The 24690-nt window shown below is 45.3% G+C and overlaps 1 protein-coding gene across 2 annotated transcripts in view; it reads right to left on the bottom strand.

Annotated features, from left to right (window-relative positions):
- The window catches only part of TP73 (tumor protein p73), a 61966-nt gene that overhangs the window by 26318 nt on the left and 10958 nt on the right, over nucleotides 1-24690 (bottom strand). For both annotated transcript variants that reach the window (XM_077837385.1, XM_077837386.1), the window contains exon 3: nucleotides 11853-12098. In XM_077837385.1, the coding sequence (XP_077693511.1) occupies nucleotides 11853-12098 (246 nt within the window). The remainder of the gene's footprint in view (nucleotides 1-11852; nucleotides 12099-24690) is intronic.

Raw genomic sequence — 24690 nt, 5'->3', positions numbered from 1 at the left:
GAGACTCCCCAAGGCTGTACCCCAGTTCTATTAGCAGGACCACAAATGAATAGATTTCTGGTTCTTCAGTCTGCATTTCTGTGTGCTTACTATCCTTCCATTACCCCTAATTACAGTCCCATGGTTCACCCTAATTGATTTCCCTCCCTCCCTGACATTTACACCTTTAAAATACCTGTCGACTGGGCTCACATCCTCTCTTACTCATTGCTTGGCCGAGCCACACATACTTTGTTCTTTTCAAATCTTTCCAGTAAGTCTGACTCGCTCTCTGTCTGGCTACTTTGACCATGTGACCAAGACTGCACAGAGGCCAAGTGCCACTAAGAAGCAAGCAGAAAACCCAGCAATGCAGTTGCTTTGGGATGTGCTGAGGAACTCGTGGGGATAAAGAGTGAAGAAATATGATCGGGGGAATCTAGCTGAACACGCCGATGCAAAAACACAGGGCAACAGAATCTGACCTGGAGTCGGATCCTAATTAATCTTTAGTAGCTAGCGCTCCCTGAACAGAGGCTGGGGTCGCACAGTGCATCGTCATAGATAGCCTTTGCCCTGAAGACCTTACAATCTAAATAGAGAGAGGAGGAAGTAGTATTATTATTTAATTTATTATTACCCCATTTTACTGATGGGGAAACTGAGGTGCGGAGAGATTTTCAAAGGTCCCCAGGGAGTCTCAGACCTGCTCTCCTTGGTGCATTCTGACACGATCAGCTCAGCGGTGACACCACCTTCCTGTTGCTCACAAGCTGAGGGTCCCGGGGGGTGAAAGAGTCCAAGTGGGCAATGAGGGCGTCAGCGCATTCCCTGCATCACTGGGAAGTGTCCCCTCTCCATTGCATAGTGGCTTCCATCAACGCTTAGTACTTTCCAGTTTGGATTCAGAAAGGCATTTGAAAACCATAGAGAGAAGGACTGTGAAACGTCCTTTTAACTAAGAATGAAACTTCAGGGTTCAAGTAGTGGTCCCCCTTTTAGAATCATTCACAAGGACTTTCCTTATTCCTCATGCACAAGAGAGGTCTACCGGCTGCGTACAAAGCAGCCGTTCTGAAATGAAATTTTGGCTTGCAAAGCACTGAGATCAGCACTATTTGCTGAGCAAGATCAGTACTCCAGCCCTCCAGTACACCTCTCCCCCAAGATCTGCCTGGTGGCGACACACAAAGTGATATTAATGGCAGGTACATTTAGGGCCAATGAAAGGAAACACTTCTTCACACAGCATGTATTCAAACTGTGGAACTTGCTGCTGGAGATGCTCTAGGTTGATTTTATACAGAGCTGGATTTGCACATATGCAGCTAAAAAAAAGGCATCCAAGCTCACGCTTCAGGACATCCGCTGATCACTCCAGGGGTCAGGAAGGAGTATTCCCCTACCGGCATTGCACAAAGGGGCAGGTGCAATATGGTTCATTTTGTTTCCCCCCAGTATAGCCTCAGATATGGGTCCCCACTGGAGCTAATGGATTGACGCTTTGATCGAGGACGGAGCTCAACATGAGCTCAAGTGCTCTTGCATTATCACATACTGGACACGTATGTGTTATTACTGAATTCCAGGCTGTGTATTTATCTTTACTGGGTCGGCTACTCAGGAACCATAAAGGAGTCATGATACATCTCAAGCTTTACAGGGCACAGCAGACTTTGTGCATGGAGCAAACGTTGGCCAATACCCTTTTTCTACACCTTTTGAGAGAGTAAAGTTCCTAGTGGGGGAGGTGCCTCTTGCGAGCGCTGTTTTGCTCTGCTCTGTAGCACAGTTGGGATTAGGGAAAGGCTCACGTGTACCAGAGTTGTGCTGCTGATTTTGAGAGATTAAGTGGCTTTTCCTGAGAGCTGTATTTTGTAAATTGGATACTATGTCCAATGTGCCTTTTGTTCTTTTTGTAATTGCACCAAATTCCCAGTTTATAGATACAGTCTTCCTATCAGCAACAAGAACTCCAAATCCCTAACACTGAGATGATGATAACTGGAGCATAAACATACCAGCCTCCTTCTCCCTCTGCATATATGACGTTGGCCTGCTCTGTGTCCCTGCTCACCATAGTTGGAGCCACAGACATCCCCTCTGCAGCTTCTGACATCCGACGACTTCCTTTTGTATCTTCCTGCCTGACTCTCCAGGTGATTTCAAACCTCACCAGGAAACAGGTGTCCCTGAACTTCTCTGCTGCTTGATAAGGCTGCAGAATTTGGAGTGTGGGAGAGAGGCTGATTAGCTGCAGGCTGCCATGTAAACAGAGAGGGCTCAGTCTGACAGCACTGGAATCTATCTGAGGTTTGCTACTGAAGTCAGGGTCAGGCCCTAAATGAATTGGCTGATACAGGAGAGAGACAGAGGTGAGCAAATGGCCCAGAAAATTCCTGCATTTCAGTCACTGGAACAAGGTGTAAATCTAAGGAGCCTAGTTAATAAACAAGATTTTAAATGATTTTGCTTTGGCAAGTAAAACATTGGGAGCAGGGAATCAACCATTTGCATAGCAGATGTCAGCTTCCTGCCACAAGTCCCTAGGTATGTGGGTCCACACACAGTAAGATACAGTCCCTGCCCAAAAGAGCTTACAATCTAAATAGACAAGACAGACAAATGTCAGGAGAAAGAAGTGATTGTTATCCCCATTCTACACATGGGGAACTGAGACTCAGAAAGACAAGTGACATGCCCAAGGGCACACAGGGAGTCTGTGGCAGAGCTGGAAACTGGCTCAGATCTCCAGTCCCTTAACCACAAGACCATCCTCCCTCCAAGCCACTGAGGATGGCAACGCACAGCTACATTGCTCCCGCCCCTGAATCCGGCACTAGAATCCACGGGAGGGTATGAGAATGTCACTAATCTGCTCTAATACAGAAGAGGAAAAACCCTGATCCTCCCCACGTAGCAGGAGAAAAACAGCCTTCCAGATGAGATCAACATGCCCCTCTTTAGAGAACAAACACTGCTGAACAAGGACTGTTACAATCAGGTGGGCTATCTGACTTTCCTCCCCCAACTCCAGCAGTGCCTGGTAGCGATCCTGTCAAGGTCCCGGCATTCCGTGTTCCTCTTTTCAAGTGACTCGGCTAGTTGTGAGGGTGCCTGACTGACAGCCTGGGAGAGTCATAGCCTTTCCTTATGCACAGAATAGGTGCAGTGTCGGCTGCATTGGTACAAGGGCACTTCATCCAGGGCAGCCCAGAGGATGGGAGGAGAAGGAAATTCACCCTTCAAGGCCCGTGCTGTCCAAGGGCTCTTTGGAAAGACAGCCAGCCAGGGGCCAACTGTGCTGCAGCTGTTGTGATCTGGGTACCAAGGCCAGTCAATCTGGGCTGGAATTTTGTCAGTTTCGCTCACTTAAACTTGGCCCAGCCGCCCCTCTGTCATGACAAGACAGGTGGTTGGGCCAAATCTGAGAGGTGGGGGGCAACACACTCAAGTGTTGCCTTGGGCAGCAGGTTGCCTTGAGCAGTCTCAGACTATACAGCTGGGATGGAGGGGAGTGTGCGTCTGTCCTTAGTGAAGAGTAATTACAAATGGGTTTAAAACAGCAAGAAACCCCCCCCCTCAAAATAATGTGTGAGGTTCAGGCCTGGGCACACCTAGGCATCAGAGTCACCGACTCCTCACACAGCTCACTGAACTCAGACAGGATGCCGGTAGCTACCAGGTCTGGAGTCAAGCTCCCCCTTCACCCAGTCCCAATCCCCAAGCTCAGGTCTATTTTCCGTTGGTTCAGAGACAGAAACATAGGGAGAGATTTTCATAAGCACCAAAATGTGCAGGGAAAACATGCACCTTGCTAAGCATGCAAATTGCCCCTGCATTTCGGTGCATGTAAGTGCATATTCACAGCCATGGAAATCAGGCCTGGAAGAATGCTTCCGTGACCACTGCTCATGGCTCCTGAATGAGACAGATTTTCACCACGTGGGACTTTCTGTTGTTACCACATATGTAACAAGGTCCAGTCCCTCCGCTGATGTAAATCAGCCAGGCCTCACTGACTTTAGAGGACCTCAGAGGTGTAACCCAGGGGTGAATGGAGCTTGCTGAGGCCCAGGAATATTAGATGCAGTGCTGCTAATTTACAGCGGTCCTAACTGTCTGTCTGGGCTTTGCTGGCAGCACTGAGGAGGGAGAATTCTCTCTTCATGCTAAAGAGCAAAAGGCCTCACTCACATCAATCAGTGCATTCCATAAACTTCTGAGATAATGCAACTGATACCACAGTCCTGTTGGAACAGCCTACTGTTCCAGCGTCCTCCCAGGGCCTGCCGAAAATAGCTCTCACAAACACTGCCATGGGCCTTTCTCTGCAATCCCACTGTATCTGGGATTAACGGAGCATGAGCCATGCCCAGCTGGAGCCAATGGAAAGACTCCCATTGATTTCAGTGGACTCCGGATCAGACCCCCACTGCGGATGCTTTCCTATTTCTGCCATTCCAGATCTTTCACCCGTTCTTTTCAGCTGCTCGGAGACAAGCTAAAGTATTCAGAGCTCAGAGGCAGAGTGAGATCTGACTCACAGCCATGGCCCTTATTAAGGGACATTTAGCAGACTGTTCAGAGTTCCACATTCTTAGGAGCGGTGCCAGGAGTTAGTTATTTCCTACTGTTGCTTCTAGAGGGAGACAGATTTTTGCCATTGTTTATTTACAGGGTATTTTAGATGATGACTATAGCAGGAGCAACCAATTTTGGGGACACCAAAATTTTTCAGTCATCCTCTCCCTTCTCCCTCTCCCTTCCCTGCTTTTCCCATCCCAGCCCTAACATTATGCAGTAAGTAATCGAGCTGTAAAAAGAAAAGGAGTACTTGTGGCACCTTAGAGACTAACCAATTTATTTGAGCGTAAGCTTTTGTGAGCTACAGCTCACCTACTCTGAAACTAATCAAGCTGTGAAGTTGGAGAATTGATCTAATTAGGGTCCTATAACATTCCCGTCGCTGTAGTAGCTAACTGACTTAGCTCTGGGGTTGGATTGTGTCCCCTGATCCATAATTATTCCTATCCCTGACAGACTGGTGTCTAGTGCCAGCCTTGAATCTCTCCAGTCATGGAGATGGTCACAGTCTCCCTTAGCAGCTTGGCTCCATTCCCTGGATTGTGGTTGAAACCATGTAAGTGAACTGGGCACTAGATCCACACCAGACCCATGTCAAAATTTCAGTCCAGTGAACTGCTCCACTTCATTTTGAAGGCTATCCAGTTTCTAGCTTCAGAGTGCCAGCTGGGTCAGCAGCTGAGGTCTGGGGTGAACATCATCTCCTTCCTCCAATAACAACATCCTCACCAGCACCATGATGGAGAGTTACGCCTTCCGTGCCAGAGATGGGTCTGATTCTCTGTTGCCCTGCACCATGTGCAGTCATATACACCTGAGCGAAGAGACTGCAAAGTGCTAGCATAAACCATTAGCAAGGCCAAGCAATGGAGAATCAGGCCCACAGTGCTGGACTGGATGGACGCTCCGTCTGTTCTGGGTCATCAGGGAATGCAGGGACAAGTCCTGATCTGAAGGAGGAGGGTAGCTTGATTCCTAGGGCTCTTTTTCAGTGAGGCCGCGGGAGGCCAAAGACCCTATTAACGGTTCTGCTGGCTTTGGTGAGGACGATAATGTTTTTAGAGGGGAGGAAAGCATCAGTCAGTCTGAAATTGTACTTGAGAAAAATACTAATTATCTATCAGTTACCAGCTGGCTGGCATGGCAAGGGGGCTGAATGTGAGAAAACAGCCAAGATCGGCTCCCAGCTCTAGCATGTACAGGCAGCTCCAGGAAACGGGGAGTCCTGACAGCTTCCAACAAGCAGGTAGGCGCCTTGCATGCCCTGTCTTGTACTGCTACAGATCCACTCCTTTCCTCCCACCTCAGGAAACAAGCCACCAGAGGGGCCTTCCAAGGCAGAGAAAAAAATCTCATTTTCAGGTTCTGTCCCACCTCATGGCCCTCCACTGACAAAGAGATTGTTTGAAAAAACAACCTGGCTCTAAAGTTTTGCATAAAATACAACGACGGCTTTATTTTAAAAGGATTGTACTAAGAGACAGAAACCACTAACGCTTTGCAGAAAGACAGATTTGGTCTGACGGTCAGTGCACAGGACAGGCACTCCTGATTCACACGCGTCTTCTGCAGGAGATTCCCATGGAGCAGCCCTAAAGAAACATTTTCTGACCCACGTAAGCCCTCAATTTGCAACTGAAGCCTTGGTCCCTTTCTCCATTACTCCCTTTCATAGATTCATAAATTCACAGATTTTAAGGGATGAATTACGATTTGTCTAACCTCCTTCATAGCATAGGCCAGGGAACCTTGCCAGTAATTCCTGCCCTGAGCCCCTAATTTATGCTTGAGCTAGAGCTTATCTTTTGAAAGATATCTAGCCTTAATTTAGATGCTTCAAGTGTTGGAGAAACACAACCCTTGGTAAGTTGTTCTTATGGTTAGTTATTCTCACTGTTAAAGATCTGCACCTTATTTCTAGTCTGAATTTGTCTAGCTTCAGCTTCCAAGCATTGGATCTCATTATGTTTTTTAATTTTAGACTAAGGAGCCCTGTACTACCAGAAACCTTCTCCCACGCAAGTACTTGAAATAGCAGAATGTCAAAGCACACTGTGCAACTTGTAGTGTGTGGTACCAGGATCCACATGGCCACTTAGTGCGTGGCAAGCTGGTCACTGCAGATTTAAACCCTGACTTGCCGTGCACTAATCCTCTGTGTAGAGACGCTCTCAGTCAAATGCCTTACAGAAGTTTAAGTATATTATGTCAGCACAGTTACCTTTATCAACCAAACTAGTGTTCTCATCAAAACACGACATCAAAGACCTATTGACAAGACCTATTTTCCATAAATCCATACTGACTGGTATTCACTATGCTAGCCCCTTTTAATTCTTTACTGATTGTATCCCCATATCAGCCTACCCATGATTATGCCTTGGATCATTGTCAGGCTAACTGGCCAAGAGGGTCTTTGATCATCCACTGGCTTTCTCTTTTTTCTCTCCAGTCCAGTGCTCCAAGATTTATTAAAAATTAACACTAGTGGTTCAGAGAGCTCTTTGGCCAATTCTTTTAATACTCATGGGAGCAATTTATATGCTCCTGTTGATTTTAGAATGTTTAACTTTAATAGTTGTTGTTTACAATCCTTCCTAGTACTGATGGAATAGAAAACATTTCTTTATCACTATAAGATATGAAAATATCTTGCTTCTTTCTGAATACAGAACAGAAATATTTGTTGACTACTACTTTCTGCATCATGATTAATAATTTTGCCATTGTTGTTTAATATCAGACTTATAGCATTATTAGGATTTCATGTATTCCTGATATAATTAAAGAAATTTTTCTTGCTATCCTCAACCCCACTGGCCATAGATTTTTCATTGATACCTTTAGCTTCCCTTACCAATTGTCTGCATTCCTAACTGCTGATTAGTACTACTTTGGTTGAGACTATCTGCTGTTTGCATATAGCAACTGAAATTAGAGTGTGATCACTTGATTCAATTGTAATAATTTTCTTTGCATAAATACTCATTCTCCAGTCTTGTATCTAGTGGGGAAATAAAGCATGCAGTCTAGTGGAGAGAAAACAGACCTGGAAAATAATCTTTCTTTTAACAGAAAATACAAAATTACAAAGTTCAGACACTTTGTCAATCAGACGATGCAATCTGGGATGAGTTTCGCTGCCAATCCAGCATGACCAGTATTTGTTAAAAGAGAAGATGTTACAATTGTCACTACAAAGTCACATGGGAAATTGTGCTCCTTCCAGCAACGCAGCTGATGTTTGGATCCAAGCATCTGCCACAAGTTTCACTGTCCAAAATACAGGGAAATGAGAGGCCTGATTCTGATCTCACACAGGTTTTACATGTTGTAACTATACAGACTTTAGTGGAGTTACTCCAAATTGACTTACAGTGGAGTATCTGAGAGCAGAATCAGACCTTGTCTATCTCACACATTCATTCCACATATTCATTCTTTCACTGTGGTACAGAAGTGCCTACAACTTCCTGGAGGCTAATTTTCAAATGTGTATTTGAGCCATGTGGACTCACATGCCTCTTTCAGGTGTCAAAGCTGATTTGGGCACTTGAATGCATGGCTGGGGATGATAATTTGGGTTTCCAAACACGAAAACTAGTCTCTCATGTTAGTCATTTCCCCCCCACACAGATCAACTTCATTCCAAGTGTAAGGATACAAGAAACCAGGGTTGCAGCCAACACAGTGTGATATGCCGAAACAGTCTGGGACTTTCATTCCACTTCATTCTAAGCGGAGTTCTACTGAATCTGGATGAAATGCAAGCAGTTTCCACTGTGCTTCCCGTGAGATAAGAATATCCTGATTTTGATCATTTGTCCTGCGTTAGTGCAAGGTCCTGGGAAGATCCTAGCTTCTTGAGCAGGGCTCCGTAATAACTGAAGAACTGAATATCCCGCAAAAGAATCCACCCTAACTTTTATGTGGAGCCCAGTGCATGATGGCAGAGGACTTTGGTAGTATAATCAGTGCTGCGTGGATGCCCATGCAGTGCAGACATCATCAATGAAGCTGAGCGTGCCCGGATCTCTAGTGACAGAGAACATGATCCCCAGTCCCAGAAACAGAGCTCCCACTAACCTGGGACACAACAGTCAGCAACAAAGCTGATATCGATAGAAAAATGGCACTGAAACAGAACGAGGGATGTGAAGCAGTCAGTGGCTGCGCGCTGTATGGGACGAGCCCAAAGCACTTGTGTCTGTGCTGCTCTATCCTTGACGGTTGCCGCTGCTATTGTGGGAGTGACATGGCATCGGGTATATACACCCTGTATGTATTCCAGGCACAAATCCTAGGATCAGTGAACATTTGAGAGCAGGAAAAAGGCATTTTCCTAATGGTCATTCAACTGTGATCAGTGGGTGCTCCTTCAGCAGGTGTTTCCCCTTGATTTACAGGCACTGAACAGCTCCTGACCACAGCTCCTTGTCGGTGTGTATTAATGTCAGGAGTATGGTAAGAATCCAGGAGGGCATTGTCTGATATCCAGGATCTGTCCCTGTCCCCGTGAATCCAGCTGGCTCGCAGCACAGGCTGAACCGTCTTTGGCTTTTCATTGTCTCTCAAGCGTTTGTAGCTGATACACTCCGCTTGCATCACTGGGGGGCAATACCAGATCAAGTAAGCTACTGAATCCCCCTGGGAAATGCTGAGTTTATTTTCTTTGCTGTTTGCCACCAGGCTGATTATTAGTGTCTCACCTAGGCTGACCAGATGTCCCAATTTTATAGGGACAGTCCTGATTTTGGGGGCTTTTTCTTATATAGGGACCTATTACCCCCCACCCCTTGTCCCGATGTTTTACACTTGCTAGCTGGTCACCCTAATTTCACCTGCACTGTCAGGGGATGGGATGTCAAACTGCAGGCTTCATGATTAAAGCAACCCTGCCTTTTGTATCTGACCAAACCACGTTCAATGACCACCATGCTACCCCAGATCCATGTGGTGGCTCCTAGCTCGCTTGAGTGCCCGAGGAGGGAGGAATCTCAGAGATGAGACCCATCAGAGTAGCCTACGTTTGTTTTCCATTTGGTGTCCCTTCCTTTTGAACGTCACCACCAGAGAACCAGGGTTTGGGCAGAAAATTCCATCTTTCATCCAAATCTGGCCCTACCAACTTACCTAGGTTCTTATCTTGCTCTGGTCACAGTCCTGACTCCCTCCGCTAGCTAGGCAATTCCTACTGACCTTCACATTTCACTGAGGAAGCTTTCCCCCCCAAGGGAAGACGAACAGGCTAGGGTTGTTTCTTACCCTCAAGGCCTAACGTTAATCCCAGACCTAATCCAGAGAGGTACCCCATTGTTAATCTACACTTCACCAGACCCAGAGGGGGGCAGGGGATACACTGCCATCCAGACAGCCTGTCCTTTTAACTAGAATGCTGGCCAAGTACAGATTCCCCATAAAATGTTTGGGCCGGCTCCTCAGCTCAGTGGAGCTATGCTATTTACACCAGAGAATCTGGCCCTTTATGCCAAGCCACGAAGAAAGCAATGATCACTTTAAAACCAGATTTATTTCTGGTTTGCTTTAGAAGCTCTGTTGCTCTCTGAAGACTGAGTGGTCAGTGCAATGCCTTACGGATTTACCTTGCATTTGCTTTATTTTACACCACAATGACTCCTTATTCTTTGCTGATTCCAGGATCCACATATTTTGGCTTATAATTGCTGGGGGATCATTCTGACAAGAGCTCGTTGTGTGCTGAGGGCTGCCAGTGCTATGGGCACTGGGATAGGAGTTCCCTCCTTCAGCACTGTGCTGGGCATGCTTAGAATTCAGCAGTCCCGTTGGTCTCCCTCACCTGGGAGCCCCACAGAGCTGACCCCTCACTGCTCTCCCTATTCATTTTCATGGGGAAGCTTGGCTGTCTAGAATTACAAAACAAACTGCTGGGAGACAGCTGTTACAAATCGCCCTTTTAACCTCTTTCCTGCCACACTCCTGCTAGGCTATATTCCGTGTGCACTTTCCATTCCCACACGCAGCAGCTAGAGGGGTGGCACGTATTGGACTGACAGGAACAGAATAGGAGCTGCAGCCATTTGGGGTTTCAACGCTCATAGCCCATACATTAAACAGCCGGAAGACAACTTTTTGTCCATCATTAAAAGACCTTTCACAGTAACTGAACACATCAGCTTCCAAAACAAGTCATTATCGCACGTAGGGCTGATACACGTTGCTCATGTTCTGCTGTGCTGGTTTGGTAGCACGGTCAAACCACAATCCTACAGGAGATCCCTTTGCTCCCTTTCAATGCCAGCTATCTCACCTCAGGGAGATGAACTCTGTCTGTAAGATGCCTCTATTTTCCCAGGCATTTCTTGGCGGGTGGGATCTGAGTGGGTGCTTAAGTTGCACTGGGAGTTTTTTTGTGAATACTTTGTTTTCAGAGAAACGTCTAGGACAGAAATGTTTTAAAAATAGATCAGTGTAAATATTTTTTTTCTTTATGGGCCATGCTTATGCAAAAGCCCCTATGACATGAATTTAGGATCTAACCTCTGATGAGAAAAGCAGCACCCTTCTTCTCTCAGTAATTTCCCTGTCCCTTGCTGTGCTGAGATGATGCTTTTCGTTGACCTGAAGAGATGCTGTGAAAGCCATCTCTTTGACACAGCTGAGCGGCTGGCTTTTGGGGTACTCGTGGGGAAAAGGTCTATGCAACTGTGTTATCTACTATCTACTGGCTCCTCTGTTCATTTTTCTTATTGTGTGACGTTGCTAAATGATATTTTTGTGGCTGCAAGTTTAATTATCATCAGGGCTCTTACAGCTTGAGTGATTCATTTGCTATTACAAATCAAAAGAAATAAAAAAAATATGAAAAATCCAGGGTTCTACTGTGTCTGGAAACAAATCCTGAAAATAAACCCCCTATTTCCCACCAAAGCTTTGCTTGTCAGGCTTGAGTTATATTTGCTGCCTCTAAAGGTGGCCACCAAAATACCCTCTGTTTACTACTGAACAACCAGATATTTTGCAGCTGACATTGCAACGTCCGCAGTATATAAACATGCACTGTGTATCCTTCTGCAAAATGATACAGAGACAGTAAAGAGTAGCAGCCGTGTTAATCTGTATCCGCAAAAAGAAAAGGAGGGCATGAAAGCTTATGCTCAAATAAATGTGTTAGTCTCTACGGTGCCACAAGTCCTCCTTTTCTTTTTGCAGAGACAGTAAAGGGTTTGATGCAGATTCATTGCAAACAGTTCTACAGACACACATGCATCTCTCTACTGAAGTCAAGAAGAACTCATGCAACTTACTGTCCAAGTGGCAGACTTGGCTGTGCTGGATTGCTGGAAGGTCACCTCAAAGTGGTGGGGCCCGGGGTAGTCAGCGTTGGAGGGGATGACAGGAGCTGGGGACATGGCGTCAAAGGTCGAGCTGGGCTGCGAGTAGGGAGAATGCGTTGGAACATTGGAAGGGTGCTCAGAGCTGTAAGGGCTGGTGGAAGCTGCTCTGGTGCCGATGCTCTGATCCATGCTGCTGTTCAGCAAATTAAACTGGGACTGGAGGAAGGGAAAAGGGGAGGAGGGGGAAAAAAAAGAAAACACCAGCCAGTTTAGAGACTACACTTCTCCAGGACTTCAGGTGTCCTGTTACAGCCTCCTTAAAGGGCCAGCACACTGGAAAGTTAGCTGAAATACCTCCGCTGGGTTGGTTTGTTTTTAAAACAGGTCACCACTTGTGAAAGGGATAAAACCTGACACATTGACATCACCCCCTTTTGTCAGCTTCATCCATAATGGAGGCAGCCAGGGGCCAAGATTCCTGGATTGCCAGTGCACTTAACAGTGTAAAACCACCTCTTTTGCAGGGAAATCATCACTTAGCTAGGAAGAGACATATATTTGCTGTTTTCTGCTACCCCCTTATGGGAAAGGCATATTGACTAGAAAATGATAATGATCTTAGAGCTCACCCTACAGAATACACCAATAGTACAGAACTCCAGAGGATGCCCGAACAAGTGTGATGGAAAGGCTCTCATCCTCTGATAAGTTCTGGAGATGTTCAGAGGGATTTCTATGGATCCCCGTTGGTTCCATCAGGGACCTTTCTGTAAGGGCTCATTCACTTCCATTTCAAATCTCAGTACTTTCCGTTCATATGGGACTAACCCAACCCCCAACCCTGAGCCAAACACTCCCAAACTTCACACAGCAACCCAGACCAGGAACCAAACTTTGCAAATGGCTCCTATCTTTCTAAAGGGCTGAACCAAACCCCCAGATTCCAGCCACCTTAAGTTTTGTGGGGTTTGAACTCTGGATCTCTTTTGTAGGTTGGGCCCACCTTAGTAGTAGAGAAGCCCCATCTCAGAAGCTCAGTAGTAGCCAGACTTTACACTATTTCATAGAAAGAAAGAAAGTTCTATTAGTGAACTGGAAACAAAATAATCAGTTCTGAAGAGAGACTGATGCTGAAGCCTTGAATTTACCTTCCAGCCTTTCTGATAATCTTTCTTCCCACGGTTTGTTCATTGCCTGAGATGGCTGTGTGTAAAAACAGGGCTTCGACCCCAAGTCACTACCCATCTCCCCTCCCATTGGATCCCACCCTGAAGCCTGTGCGTATGTGACTTTATTCCCGTAGCAAAGCAGTGGGATGCCACAAGTGCAGGATTGTGCCTTCCCTGCAGATTCCATCAGGAGAAGGAGCCAAGTTGGAAGGGAGAGGAGAGTCCTTAAAACACATGCATGCCCAGGACTCAAGAACAAAACGCCCACGTGTGTGGAGCAAAACGCTCCCTGCTCCCCACTTCGCTCCCGAAGAGTCACCTTGAATGAATTACACTGGTGGCTGGGCGGTGAGTCTCCACGCACACGCTGCACTCCGTTACCAGCGGTATCACACGTAGCCAGCACAGGGTTTTAAAAGGATCCACTCCGCTGCAAAGAGCTGCCTTCAAGCTATGACCCACCAAGTGGATTCATTGTTATCAGCTCTGGGAAGCAAGGCCGTGCTGCGGCAATCTGCTATCTATGCAGATGCACTGTGGAGACATATCCAAGTGATAACAGAGGGAAGTAGGATGGTCTGGTGACCAGGGTACAGGGCTGGAGTCAGGACTCCTGGGCTTGACTCCTGTCCATATATTAGCTGTGCTGGGTTATGCTGAACATAGACACATCAACAAATAAGCTGCTCTGGGGCCAGCCTGTTATTTACATGTATCTCACCTGTCACATCTGCTTGGTTAGCAATTGTGGATCGTGTTTAGTTCATATCATTATCCAAACTACTGGAATAAACCTTATTTCTTCTTTCATTTTCTCCTTTCTCTTCCAGCTTTATTCCTCCTTCGTTCACTTTTCCTTCTTCATTTCCCCTCCCAGATTTATTTAACTTTCTCATTTTTTTCTAGTTGTTCCAAATTCTTCCCATCAGGAAAGTGACACCGATTAGACAAACTCTTCCTCACGTGTCTCTTTCCTCCCCTTGCCTTCACATCACAGGCTGAATGTGCTGAAGTTAGCCCAACACCACCGACAGCATTTAATGCCAAAAGCCCAGCCGTAGCCCATGCAGACGATACTGAGGGATGGCAGCAGCCCATAAAGAATCATCAAACTCTGACTCTAGTCCCTTTGGAACAACCTGTGGGTGAAACCCACAACCATGATTCCGCTGCCCCCAAAGCAACAAAGACCACTTGGGAGCTGTAAGAAATTTAGGAGAAAACAACTTTGAAAAGTCTCTATCTCTTGGTAATTGCAGCGTGCCCAGAGCCAGACAGCGACATGTGCACATGTACATACATGCTGCAAAACACAGCTTCTTGGCTCAGCCCAGGGAAACCCTGGCAGCCAGCCCAATAAAAAAGTCAAGGGTAGACTTGAGCAAAGGTCACCCCTGTTCCAAAGTGGGACAGAATGCATTTCCCTTGGGGTGGGAGAGCAGGAATGCACCGAGTAATGGTATATTGCACAGACAGCTCTGGGACTTCTAAGCACCAGGGGGAGGCGGAATTCTAAGCACCAGTTTCCCAGCCACTTGGCCTTTGGGCACCTGTTGCCCGATTTTGCAAAGTCCTACTCCTCACCTTCCAAGCATAGCCCACTGGTGCACCTTTCCTAAGCGTCCTGCACCATGTCCTGTCTGCCCTCCATGATGCCCGGGGTGGGGGGGGAGGGGGAGGATGCAATTGGCTGCTGCATTCAGTTCCATAAGGCCGACCAAATCAAATGTATTGGACAAAACGACCCAGATTGGTAGGTGGGACTTTCTGCACAAAGATGCAATTGCTGGCCAATGGCAAGGCCTCATCATAGCAGTGAGACAAAGGTGGGGTTTGCTGGAGGCTCGTTCACAGCGGGCACCGTCGTGAATCATCTTTGGGGATTGAATTGAGGACCTCCAGCACCATGAGTGTCTACCATTGTTCTAAAGGACTCCTCTAGCTGATAGCTGTAGTTCGGTCATTCCCTCAATGGATCAGCCGCTAGACGAGGCCTAGCGTTAAACATGACATTTAATAATCATTTGCTAACAGGAATTACTGTGTGTCTCGCTTAGGGGCATTTTTGAGCTTGTGAAAATATGGGTCTGATGCTGGTTCTTAACCCAGACAGACACACAGAGATGGACACACACACCCGTTCTCCCGCTTCAGTAATTAACTTCGCTCTTGACCTGTCATAACCCTATTACGTCAGTGTTGCCCATTCCCAGGCCCCAGAGTGACATTTCACTTCTTGGTTTTTGGAAAGCAGGGCCTAACTCCCATTGAAGGGACACCACAGACACCAGTTTGCCTCCTGATTTAACCTTCACCCCACAGAAGATGTTCAAAATGACTACTGATTGTGGATGCTTGCGTTAAAGGGACCTGATTTTCAGAGGGGGATGCTTGCTTGGCACTTTCTGGAAATCAGACTTTTTAAGACATCTCAACTTGAGGACTCAAAATCACTGGTCCCTGTTGAAAATCTTGGACTTAATGACAAACTGAAATTCTTTATCTACCCCGCGCTCATACAAAGCTTTCCGGTCATGTAGTCGAGTTTAGCAGGCGAGATCATCTCCCACTGATTGTCTGAAAAGCAGCCCCCTCTGCTATCTCCCAGAACCATACACTAAAACCTAAATGATTCCGAACGGATTAGAGCTGCAAACTGGAGAAATCTAGGTCTGACTGTCCAAAGAATATGAATATGTCTCTGTTAGGAGATGCATGCATGCATCCACGGGACAGGAAACTCTCAGAATCAGGGAGAAGTTGGATGCACCGGCTCTGTTTGTGGGGTCACACTGAAAAAGAAAGTAAGACGCCTAAATATAAAAATATCAAGGGTAGGGCTGGAGAAAACACCCCACGCCTGCCCCACCAGCCTGCTGGTTAAACCATGGAGCAACCCCTGTCTCACAGTGACTTTTTGTTCATCTCTCAGATTTTTCATGGAATTAAGGCTGTTTTTCAGTTACAAAGTGCTATTTGCTTTGGAGAAATAATGGCATTTCCACCAAGGCAAATGTCGTAGAAAGTTACGAGACTGACGCCCTGGGAAGGGTTGGAATTTTATCTGATAAAAGTTGCAATTTACTGTGGGACACAGCTGCAATGTTTGTTCGAGACTCTCATAAGAGTCATTAGAGTGCCCTCTATCTTTATAAAGTGGTACTGCCACACTCTGTAAATGAATCCTTGAGGAGGTCTCCACTCTGGAGCAAGCAAACGTTCCCCTGTATGAGATATCTTGAATACCACAATCAGCACCTGAATTACTTGATGAACTTGGTCCATACAGCCCACAGAGCAACTACCCACCCCACCCCCCGCAATCACTAACATACCCGCCGATAAGATGATAGCATTGTTGCAATGGGGTGGGCCTATTTCTCACTTCACCTGTGCACAACCATATCCATCCATTCACCCCTTCACACACATTCATGCACACCCCACCCAGTTTCCCTCTTTAGGTTTGTGAGGGTGGATGAACATTGCAATCACCTTTCAGAGGCAGGCTGTACAATTCATTTTACACAAGTGATATAATCTTTTTGCAGTTTGCAGTAATGCAGTCCACGGTTTGGGAGACGTTCAAATGCACAGTTTTGATGCAGAGTGAAAATAAGATAATTGGCCGAATTTACCCTTATTTTGTGTGTACTGGGCCAGTGCCTGCCTTCTTATAAAGCTGGTTTTCAGCATCTGTTCTGAATTTCCATTATCAAATATTTCTATTAACAGCTGATGTCTGTGACACTTCTGGGGTTACCAAGGTGTTCAGTGTGAATCACTATCACCTGATCACAGCATGAGAGAGCCTTATCTGTGCCCACCGGGGAAAATCCTCCAGTGCTCTGCTCCGGGCTCTGCAAGCCACACTCGTTCCCACTGCAGGCTAGCAATTCGCACATGCCACCTTGTTACACTCAAGTGCCCAGTCCCTCATCTTCTGGACACCCTCAATGTACACTGATCTGCTGCCTCTACGGAAGCAGTGCACCCCCATCCACCAGCCTCCCCTCAGTTCAGCGCTCTCTTCAGCGCAAGGCACTGGGTCGTGTCCACAGTAAAATCAGATAGAAGTTTGTTTAGCACAGCTTAAGATAAAGATCCAAAATCGATGCAAGTAAAAGGACTGGAACCACCAGGTTACAGTGTTACATAAAATATAAAATGCAGTCCAGAGCCTGTACTTATTAACCAGTTCCCTTCCAGTCTAATAAAGTATTTTTCATCCAGTGGTCAGTCCTAACAGCACTGGTCCAGTCCAGAGAGGTGGGATCCACTTTTCATGGGATGCTTCCGCTGGCGGAATGTCACCTCCGTAACAAGTAACATCTTGTGCCCTTGCTTCTTCTTCTTCTTCTATGCAGCCCCAGACTTTTTGTCTCTTTTCATAATCAGTTCATTTACTTCAGCTCAGCCCTTGAGGGTCCCCTGTTCAGAATCTTTTGTTGGGTTTTTGTTTTTTTTTTATTTGCCTTTGTAGATGCTCATGCCTGCATCTGGTCCAGACTGTAAACACAGGGCTGAGCTGGGTCAAAAGATGCTGATTATTCTCACTCTTGACTGAGTTAGCTGAGGTCCTCCCCACCTCAGGTGACGTTTCATCTCCAACAGTTTGGGACCATAGTATTCTACATTTTACATAGCTCTTAAAATATTTGCTGTACAAACCTCTCACAACAACCATGGAATCAGATAGTTCTTAGCTTTTCCCCACTTTGGTGAGATATTGTGAAGCTGGTGAGACATAGGTGTAATTTGCCTGCCTGGGCATGTTAGGGCATGTTTGGGCATGCCTGTGTCACAATGGCACAAGATGGAATTTGTTCTCCTCTATTTGGTAAATCCTATGGCCTTAAATATCATGTAAATGTAGCAGAACCACACAGGGCAAAACAATAACTGACCTAATCCTACATCCAAAACTCAGACCAAAATCCAGCCTTTTTCTGAAGTTGAAAAAAAAAGCTCCAAAGATGTGAACTGTTTTTTTTTAAAAACATTTAGCATATTTTTTGGTGTCACCTGGGATCAGAGCAGAAATACCTCAATTCTCCACCTCAAACATTGCTCCTGTGGTGTTTCCTATTCAGATGCCGTCAGAACACTCTGGAAATCTCACAAATGAAAAAGCCTGTTCTCATGAGATTATCATTTTAATCTGAGAGAAGCTTGATCTATTACATGTAGAACCTAGTCTTTGGATAAACTGAGGACTTTCGCACTCTATGGCTGAACACTAGCAAAGTGACCATGAGACACATCTATTGAATTAAAGCACTGAATTTGTCTGAGATTTGCTCATGAAGAATCTTTACAGAATTTTCCCACCGTTTCCCCACTGTGATGTTTAATGGAAAGAGTTATACATTTTTTACCCATAATTCTATAGGGTTTTTTTCACGTGTTCTCTTATGGCAACTTCTCACATATTCTTGTCAACTGTACTAAGACCATGAACAGCCAAGAGAGTATTTGTAATAACTCCTACCAGCCTCCTTCCTATTTCACAGGGTCTCTTTTAGGTGAATATAATGATCCAAAAAGTGGCTCCATTTTTTTCACCGGTGGGACTGCAAAACCTGAGCTCATCCATACAACAGGAATAGCATAGGCTGCGCAAGCCTCATCCAGAGAGCGTCCTGCACACGTGTTCCAAGACACCTCTGAGGGAACCATGTCCAGGGAACAGACTACTATTCCAGTCTCCCTACATTCACGCCTTTCACCCAGTTCCAGCCAAGTCTGTCTCCTTGGCCATCCATCCCTCGGTATTTCTGCTCAGGCAGTCTGCTGCTATCTGAACTCAGAGCACAGAGGCCACCAAACTGCCCTCAGACTGGTAATTATTGTCACTCACTCCCAGCCTCACTGACCCAGCAACCCAGATGTGAAAATCACCATCTGTCTTTAACCTGAACCATCCAGTCTTCCATTGCTGAGGCCATTGCAAGCTGTTCTCAAACCAACCCCTTTGCTCTGGGAGAAAGAACTGTCCCTGCCGTCACACATCATGGCTCACAGTGTATAATGGCACTTGGAAATGTACATGTGTTAAACAACAAGTTGTTAAATGTATTGTTTTTTAAAGCATGATTTCACATGACAAACGGGCACAGCTCTTCACACTCCTCCTCCCCCCAAATGAAGTCAGTCTGAAATGCTCGCAACTAACCAGATTTCAGACTCAAGAGACATGTTTTAACTTGGGAACCTAACCTCACCCAAAGGAAAGTTACGGGTTTACAGTATAATCGTTTAAAAAAAAAAAGCTATCAAGCTTTTCCAAGTAAGACCTCCAGTTCTCTACGTCTCCCACAAGATCATCAGGATTCTGTGACTAACTGATGGAATGTCAAACAAGATCTAACTTGCGTTTGCAAATACATCCCTCTTCTCCCCTTAAATATGTGTATGAAACCCTCTGTCTGTTTCTCCTGCTGTATAGTTTGCCTCAGATAAACAAGAACCTCATGAACTATCCATAATTCCAGAAATAATCACAAGAAACTTCATTTAAACTGTTATCAAAATATACCTGGAAAACAGTCCACAAAGCCCATGATGGCATGTTCAGCCAGATAAGCACAGAGCTGCTGATTTCTTACTACTCTAGGAGTAATAAAATGAACTGCAAGATAAGATCCTGCCAGAAACATTCATCGCCAAATAAGAAAATCAAATCTATTTTCGCAGGAACAAACAGAAAGTAACTGGTTTACACTGATGAACCAACATACTACTTTTTCGGATTCTCATTCTGTACATAAAAATTCATCCTTCAAAAATAATAGCAATGTGTTCTGATCGTCAGGGACAAAGAATAAAGTGTGTGTTGGTCCACTAGTTATCTCCTGAAAAGTGGGAAATAAACATGCATCATTTCCCGTCTTGGCAATTTCTGTTTCCACGGAGTCAAGAGCTCTGCAGACTGCAGAAAGCCAGAATCCAGTGGAAATGTTTGCTGCAAAAGTCGACAAAAATAGGAAGAGTTCTTAAACAGTGTTGCGAGTTTACCATGGTTAGAGTCAGGACCCCTGGGCTAAGGATATCCAGCCCTATCACAGATTCTCCATGTGACTATGTGACATAGCCTTCTGGGCCTCACTTTACCCATAAGTAACATGTCCAGTCATGGGAATGGGGGAGCAGCAGCAAGCTACCACAGCCTATAGCGCCCCCAACCCCTACGTCCCCCACTGGGAAAGCCAAGCCCACCTTTTACCCACCATGGCCATAGCCAGTTGACCTGACCTCTCCTGTGCAGGGGGTGACTTTGGACCAACTTCCTGAGCATCCCTCCTGAAACACTTCCTGCAGGTGAAGAAGTGAGGGTGGAGGAAGAGAAGACAACCCTATGCCTCCCCCTCTACCCTCAAGGCTGCTCCTTTAGGGAGGGGGCTCACAATCTGCTCCCTTTCTCACAAAGATACTGCCCGTCTTGCTCCTACGAAGGCTGCCACCCCAGCACCAGGTTCCCTGCTCCCCAGAGGACTTACGAGCAATTGGAATGAAATGCATAGGAGAGGGAATCCTTTCTACCCATCCATCCCCATCACAGTAGTATCTGAATAAAGCCTTTCAGCTTTGGGCCATACACCAGGGTCTCGGGAATCATTTTTCCTTTGGGCAATATTTTATTATTATTATTATTATTATTTATTCTTTGCCTTTCCATAGTGTCTAAGACCAGTCATAGACCAATGCCTCATTGTACTAGGTGCTGGACAAACACATGGCAAAAGGACAGTCCCTACATATAGTACTCTCTGAGTCAGCCACTACCTGCAAGTAAGCTACGCTCCCATCAACGTGCAAAGCATTGAACCTGTAGCACAAGTCCCTTGCATGAATCGTTGCCAGGAGAAAGGACCCAGCATCTACCAGTGTGAATGTTCCCACACAATTTTAGTGTAGTAGGTGTGATCGGTTCTAAATAAGAGCACAATGAAACAGCGGCTTTCTGATCTAGGACGAGCTTTTCTCGGGCCAGGATATTTTGCAGGAGATGGACACGCAACAAAATTACTGTTGGTGTTTCAAAATACCCCACAACGAGGGGTAAGATACTGAACTTGAAAAGCACCCGCTGTGTATGCTCTATAAGTGCTTTCAGAAGGATGTTTGCTGCCCCTTTAGATTCATTACACGCAACAATAATGTGCAACTATTTACAATACAACATCCACTCCAGCCAGCTGTCCCAGCATGTGCAGTGCCTGAGTGCAAGAAGAATGTACAACGTGTAGATAAATCAGAAGTGAGCCACTGCCATGAGCACCGATGCTTAGAGTGTGAGAGACATTCTTCTTTTCAAAAGACAACAGCCTCTGATAAAAGTAAACCCCTCTATTTGTGAAAACAAAAGCTTCGTGCCCAGCAACCTAAGTGATCATCGGTACATTGAACCAGACACACCATCCATTTAAAATTCACATTCCTACCCAAAAATTTGTTCCCTATAATTGTTACAGAACCATTGCAGATTATAGAATGAAGGGCTGGATTCTGCCACTATTATTCATATTGAGAAGTACTCTAATCTGTGAGCAGTCCCACTGAAACTATTTACAATTGTAATTGTTGGGGGAGGAATTGTTTGAGAGATGGGGATTGTGGCAAGCTATTTTAAATTGATGCACTTAGGCTACATTTTTAATTTCTGTCCAGGGCGAATAAAGCATAGAGATGGGTTCTCTTTTTAGCACTCCTATAAACTGACATAATTAAATTAAATCAATTAAATCAATACAAAGTCAAATGACATGCAGGGTGAGTAAAGGTGCCAAAACATAGTCCATAGAGATTAGTCAAAAGTATTTCCCTCACCCCTTTTTTCCCCCACTATGTTTTCTCTGTGCGTTTAAAAGCATTTTGGGTACAGACAGTTTTCCTGTTTCCCTGTATAGCTGATTTCCCCTGGCAATTGTGTGAACTTGTTACAAAGCAACAGGAGAAAGAAACAAGATTATTTTTAAAAATAGGAAATTGTGGTTGTAAATCCCCAAATGTCAGCAGTGGGCTTCAGGGGCAGCTGTCATACCCAAAATGATTTTAACTCCTTTTTTGAGAATGATTAGATTGCAAGTTGGTGGTGTCCCTTTAAAAGAAAAATCCACATGTAAACATTAAAAAGAAATATCATTGTAATAATGGCACACAGAGTAACGGAATTACAATACAAAACCAAGCCACCATATGTGGAAACAGAAACAAGCGATTCAGTAATTTCAACCAAGAACTGCAACACTGTTTCACTCTATATGTATGATTATTCATCAATAAATACAAAAAGAAAACTACCCTCCGAAAAAAATTCTTTGTTATTTAAAAAGGAAATGCATTTGGGGAGAGATCTCTTTCCTTCACCTTGTATATTCATTAAGGATGCTCTTGCCTCATATATCCTGAATACCAGAACAGCAAAAACAAAATCTGTAGACTAAAACAGCATCATATAGTTTATAGACCATGCTGAAAATGTATATATGAGAATCCATGTCCAGTGCTAATTGTCATAATCTCCCAGCCCCTCTAATCTGCAGAAGGAAACCTGTTTGGGGACACAAACACACACAGCATTACAGAGATGCAAGTGTTCCCGTGGTTTCTGCAAATGAGCAAGTCCCAAATGAAGGATGCACCAGTGCCTTGGTGCTGCCGCAGCTAAGAAGTTTGAAGACAGACTGTTTCTTTAAATTGTAGCTCAGAGCTGTAGTTAGTTAAAGATACGGGAGAAACCACAATGCAGGGTATAGAGGCTTGTACAGATGTATTCATGGGGGACTCAGGAGCTTCAAACAGCTACCTCAGCCGGAGATTTAAATCACATTGAAGATTTTGCAAAGCACAACACATATCTTAGATATAAAGAGAGTGCAGCAGAGACCTGCCAACTAAGTAGACAACATTTTAACCACCCCATCCTGAAGTAGAATCTGGCGAAATTTCCTTTTGCAACATTCTGGAGTTGCACATGAAGTCGCAACCTGCCTGATGATCAGAACAGATGAGTGCCTCCTGGTGCTAAAAACAACATGATCTGTGCATGTGCAGAAGAGCACATAAGCAAGCATCCATCCAACTTCCGTTCTACATCAGCACCTTCTTGCACTGGGTCACCCTGCCTGAATGAAGACTGAATCTCACGCGTGGCATTTCTCACATAGCAACAGGCGCAAAACTCAAGAAAACAGAATGCGAGTGCAATATTCTGCAAAGCCTTTTGTCTTGGGCGGGGGGGGGGGGAGGAGGACATTCCCTTTGGAGGAAAAATAATAAATCAAATGCTGTTCAGAAAAGGTAGCACCTACCGTGGTGTAATGCTGCATTGGGTCGCTAATATACAGCATTTTAGTCTTCTTGGAATTTAAAAACAACTAGGAACTTTCCCGCCACAGGAGTCATGAGGTCACGGGAGGATGGAAAAAATAAAGAGGGTATTAATCGACATACGATAATGGAACGTAAAGACAAGGGCAAGTGACTAGGGAGAGGCAGCGCCGGGGATGCTGGGCTGGCTACCTGTCTGCAGTTTGTTGGCTTTCTCGCTTTTTCCATCTCCCTTAGTTCTGTCATCTGCATCTAACAACAAAACTCAGGCCCACCCCTTTCTCTCCCTCATGACTATTCATTAAAACACAGGCAGGCTGAGGCTTGCCCAATGATGTATTGGACTGTACCAAATGTCCCTACCAAGGGGGAGTTTGAGGGTCCTTCTCCATAATTAAATTCAGCTGGATTTAATTCCAAAAAGCTGCTTGTAGAGGATCAATGGAGCTAAAAGCCATTTGAACTGCACCTTTTATCAGTAGAATAAGGCAACTAGATTTGCACTGATGAGTGCATGAAGTGACTTTGGGATAACTCAAATACTGTGTTTGTGGAGCTGGGCAAATGTAGACATTGGCCTTTACTCTATCTAATCTATCTATCTATCTATCTATCCCCATAAACCCCATCCATCCATCTATCTATCTATCCATCCATCCCCATAAACCCCATCCATCCATCCATCCATCTATCCATCCCCATAAACCTCATCCATCCATCCATCTATCCATCCATCTATCTATCCCCATAAACCCCATCCATCCATCCATCTATCTATCCCCATAAACCCCATCTATCTATCCCCATAAACCCCATCCATCCATCCATCTATCTATCCCCATAAACCCCATCTATCTATCCCCATAAACCCCATCCATCCATCCATCTATCTATCACCATAAACCCCATCCATCTATCCCCATAAACCCCATCCATCCATACATCCATCTATCTATCCCCATAAACCCCATTCATCTATCCCCATAAACCCCATCCATCCATACATCCATCCATCTATCTATCCCCATAAACCCCATCCATCCATCTATCCCAATAAACCCCATCCATCCATTCTTCTATCCCCATAAACCCCATCCATCCATCCATCCATCCATCTATCCCCATAAACCCCATCCATCCATCTGTCCCCATAAACCCCATCCATCCATTCTTCTATCCCCATAAACCCCATCCATCCATCCATCTATCCCCATAAACCCCATCCATCCATCTGTCCCCATAAACCCCATCCATCCATCCATCCATCCGTCCCCGTAAACCCCATCCATCCATCCATCCATCCATCC

The sequence above is a fragment of the Eretmochelys imbricata genome, chromosome 18 (genome assembly GCF_965152235.1).
Source record: "Eretmochelys imbricata isolate rEreImb1 chromosome 18, rEreImb1.hap1, whole genome shotgun sequence".
Taxonomy (NCBI): domain Eukaryota; kingdom Metazoa; phylum Chordata; order Testudines; family Cheloniidae; genus Eretmochelys; species Eretmochelys imbricata.
The sequence above is the reverse complement of the archived record's forward strand: the minus strand, read 5'-3'. Positions and strand labels throughout refer to the sequence as shown.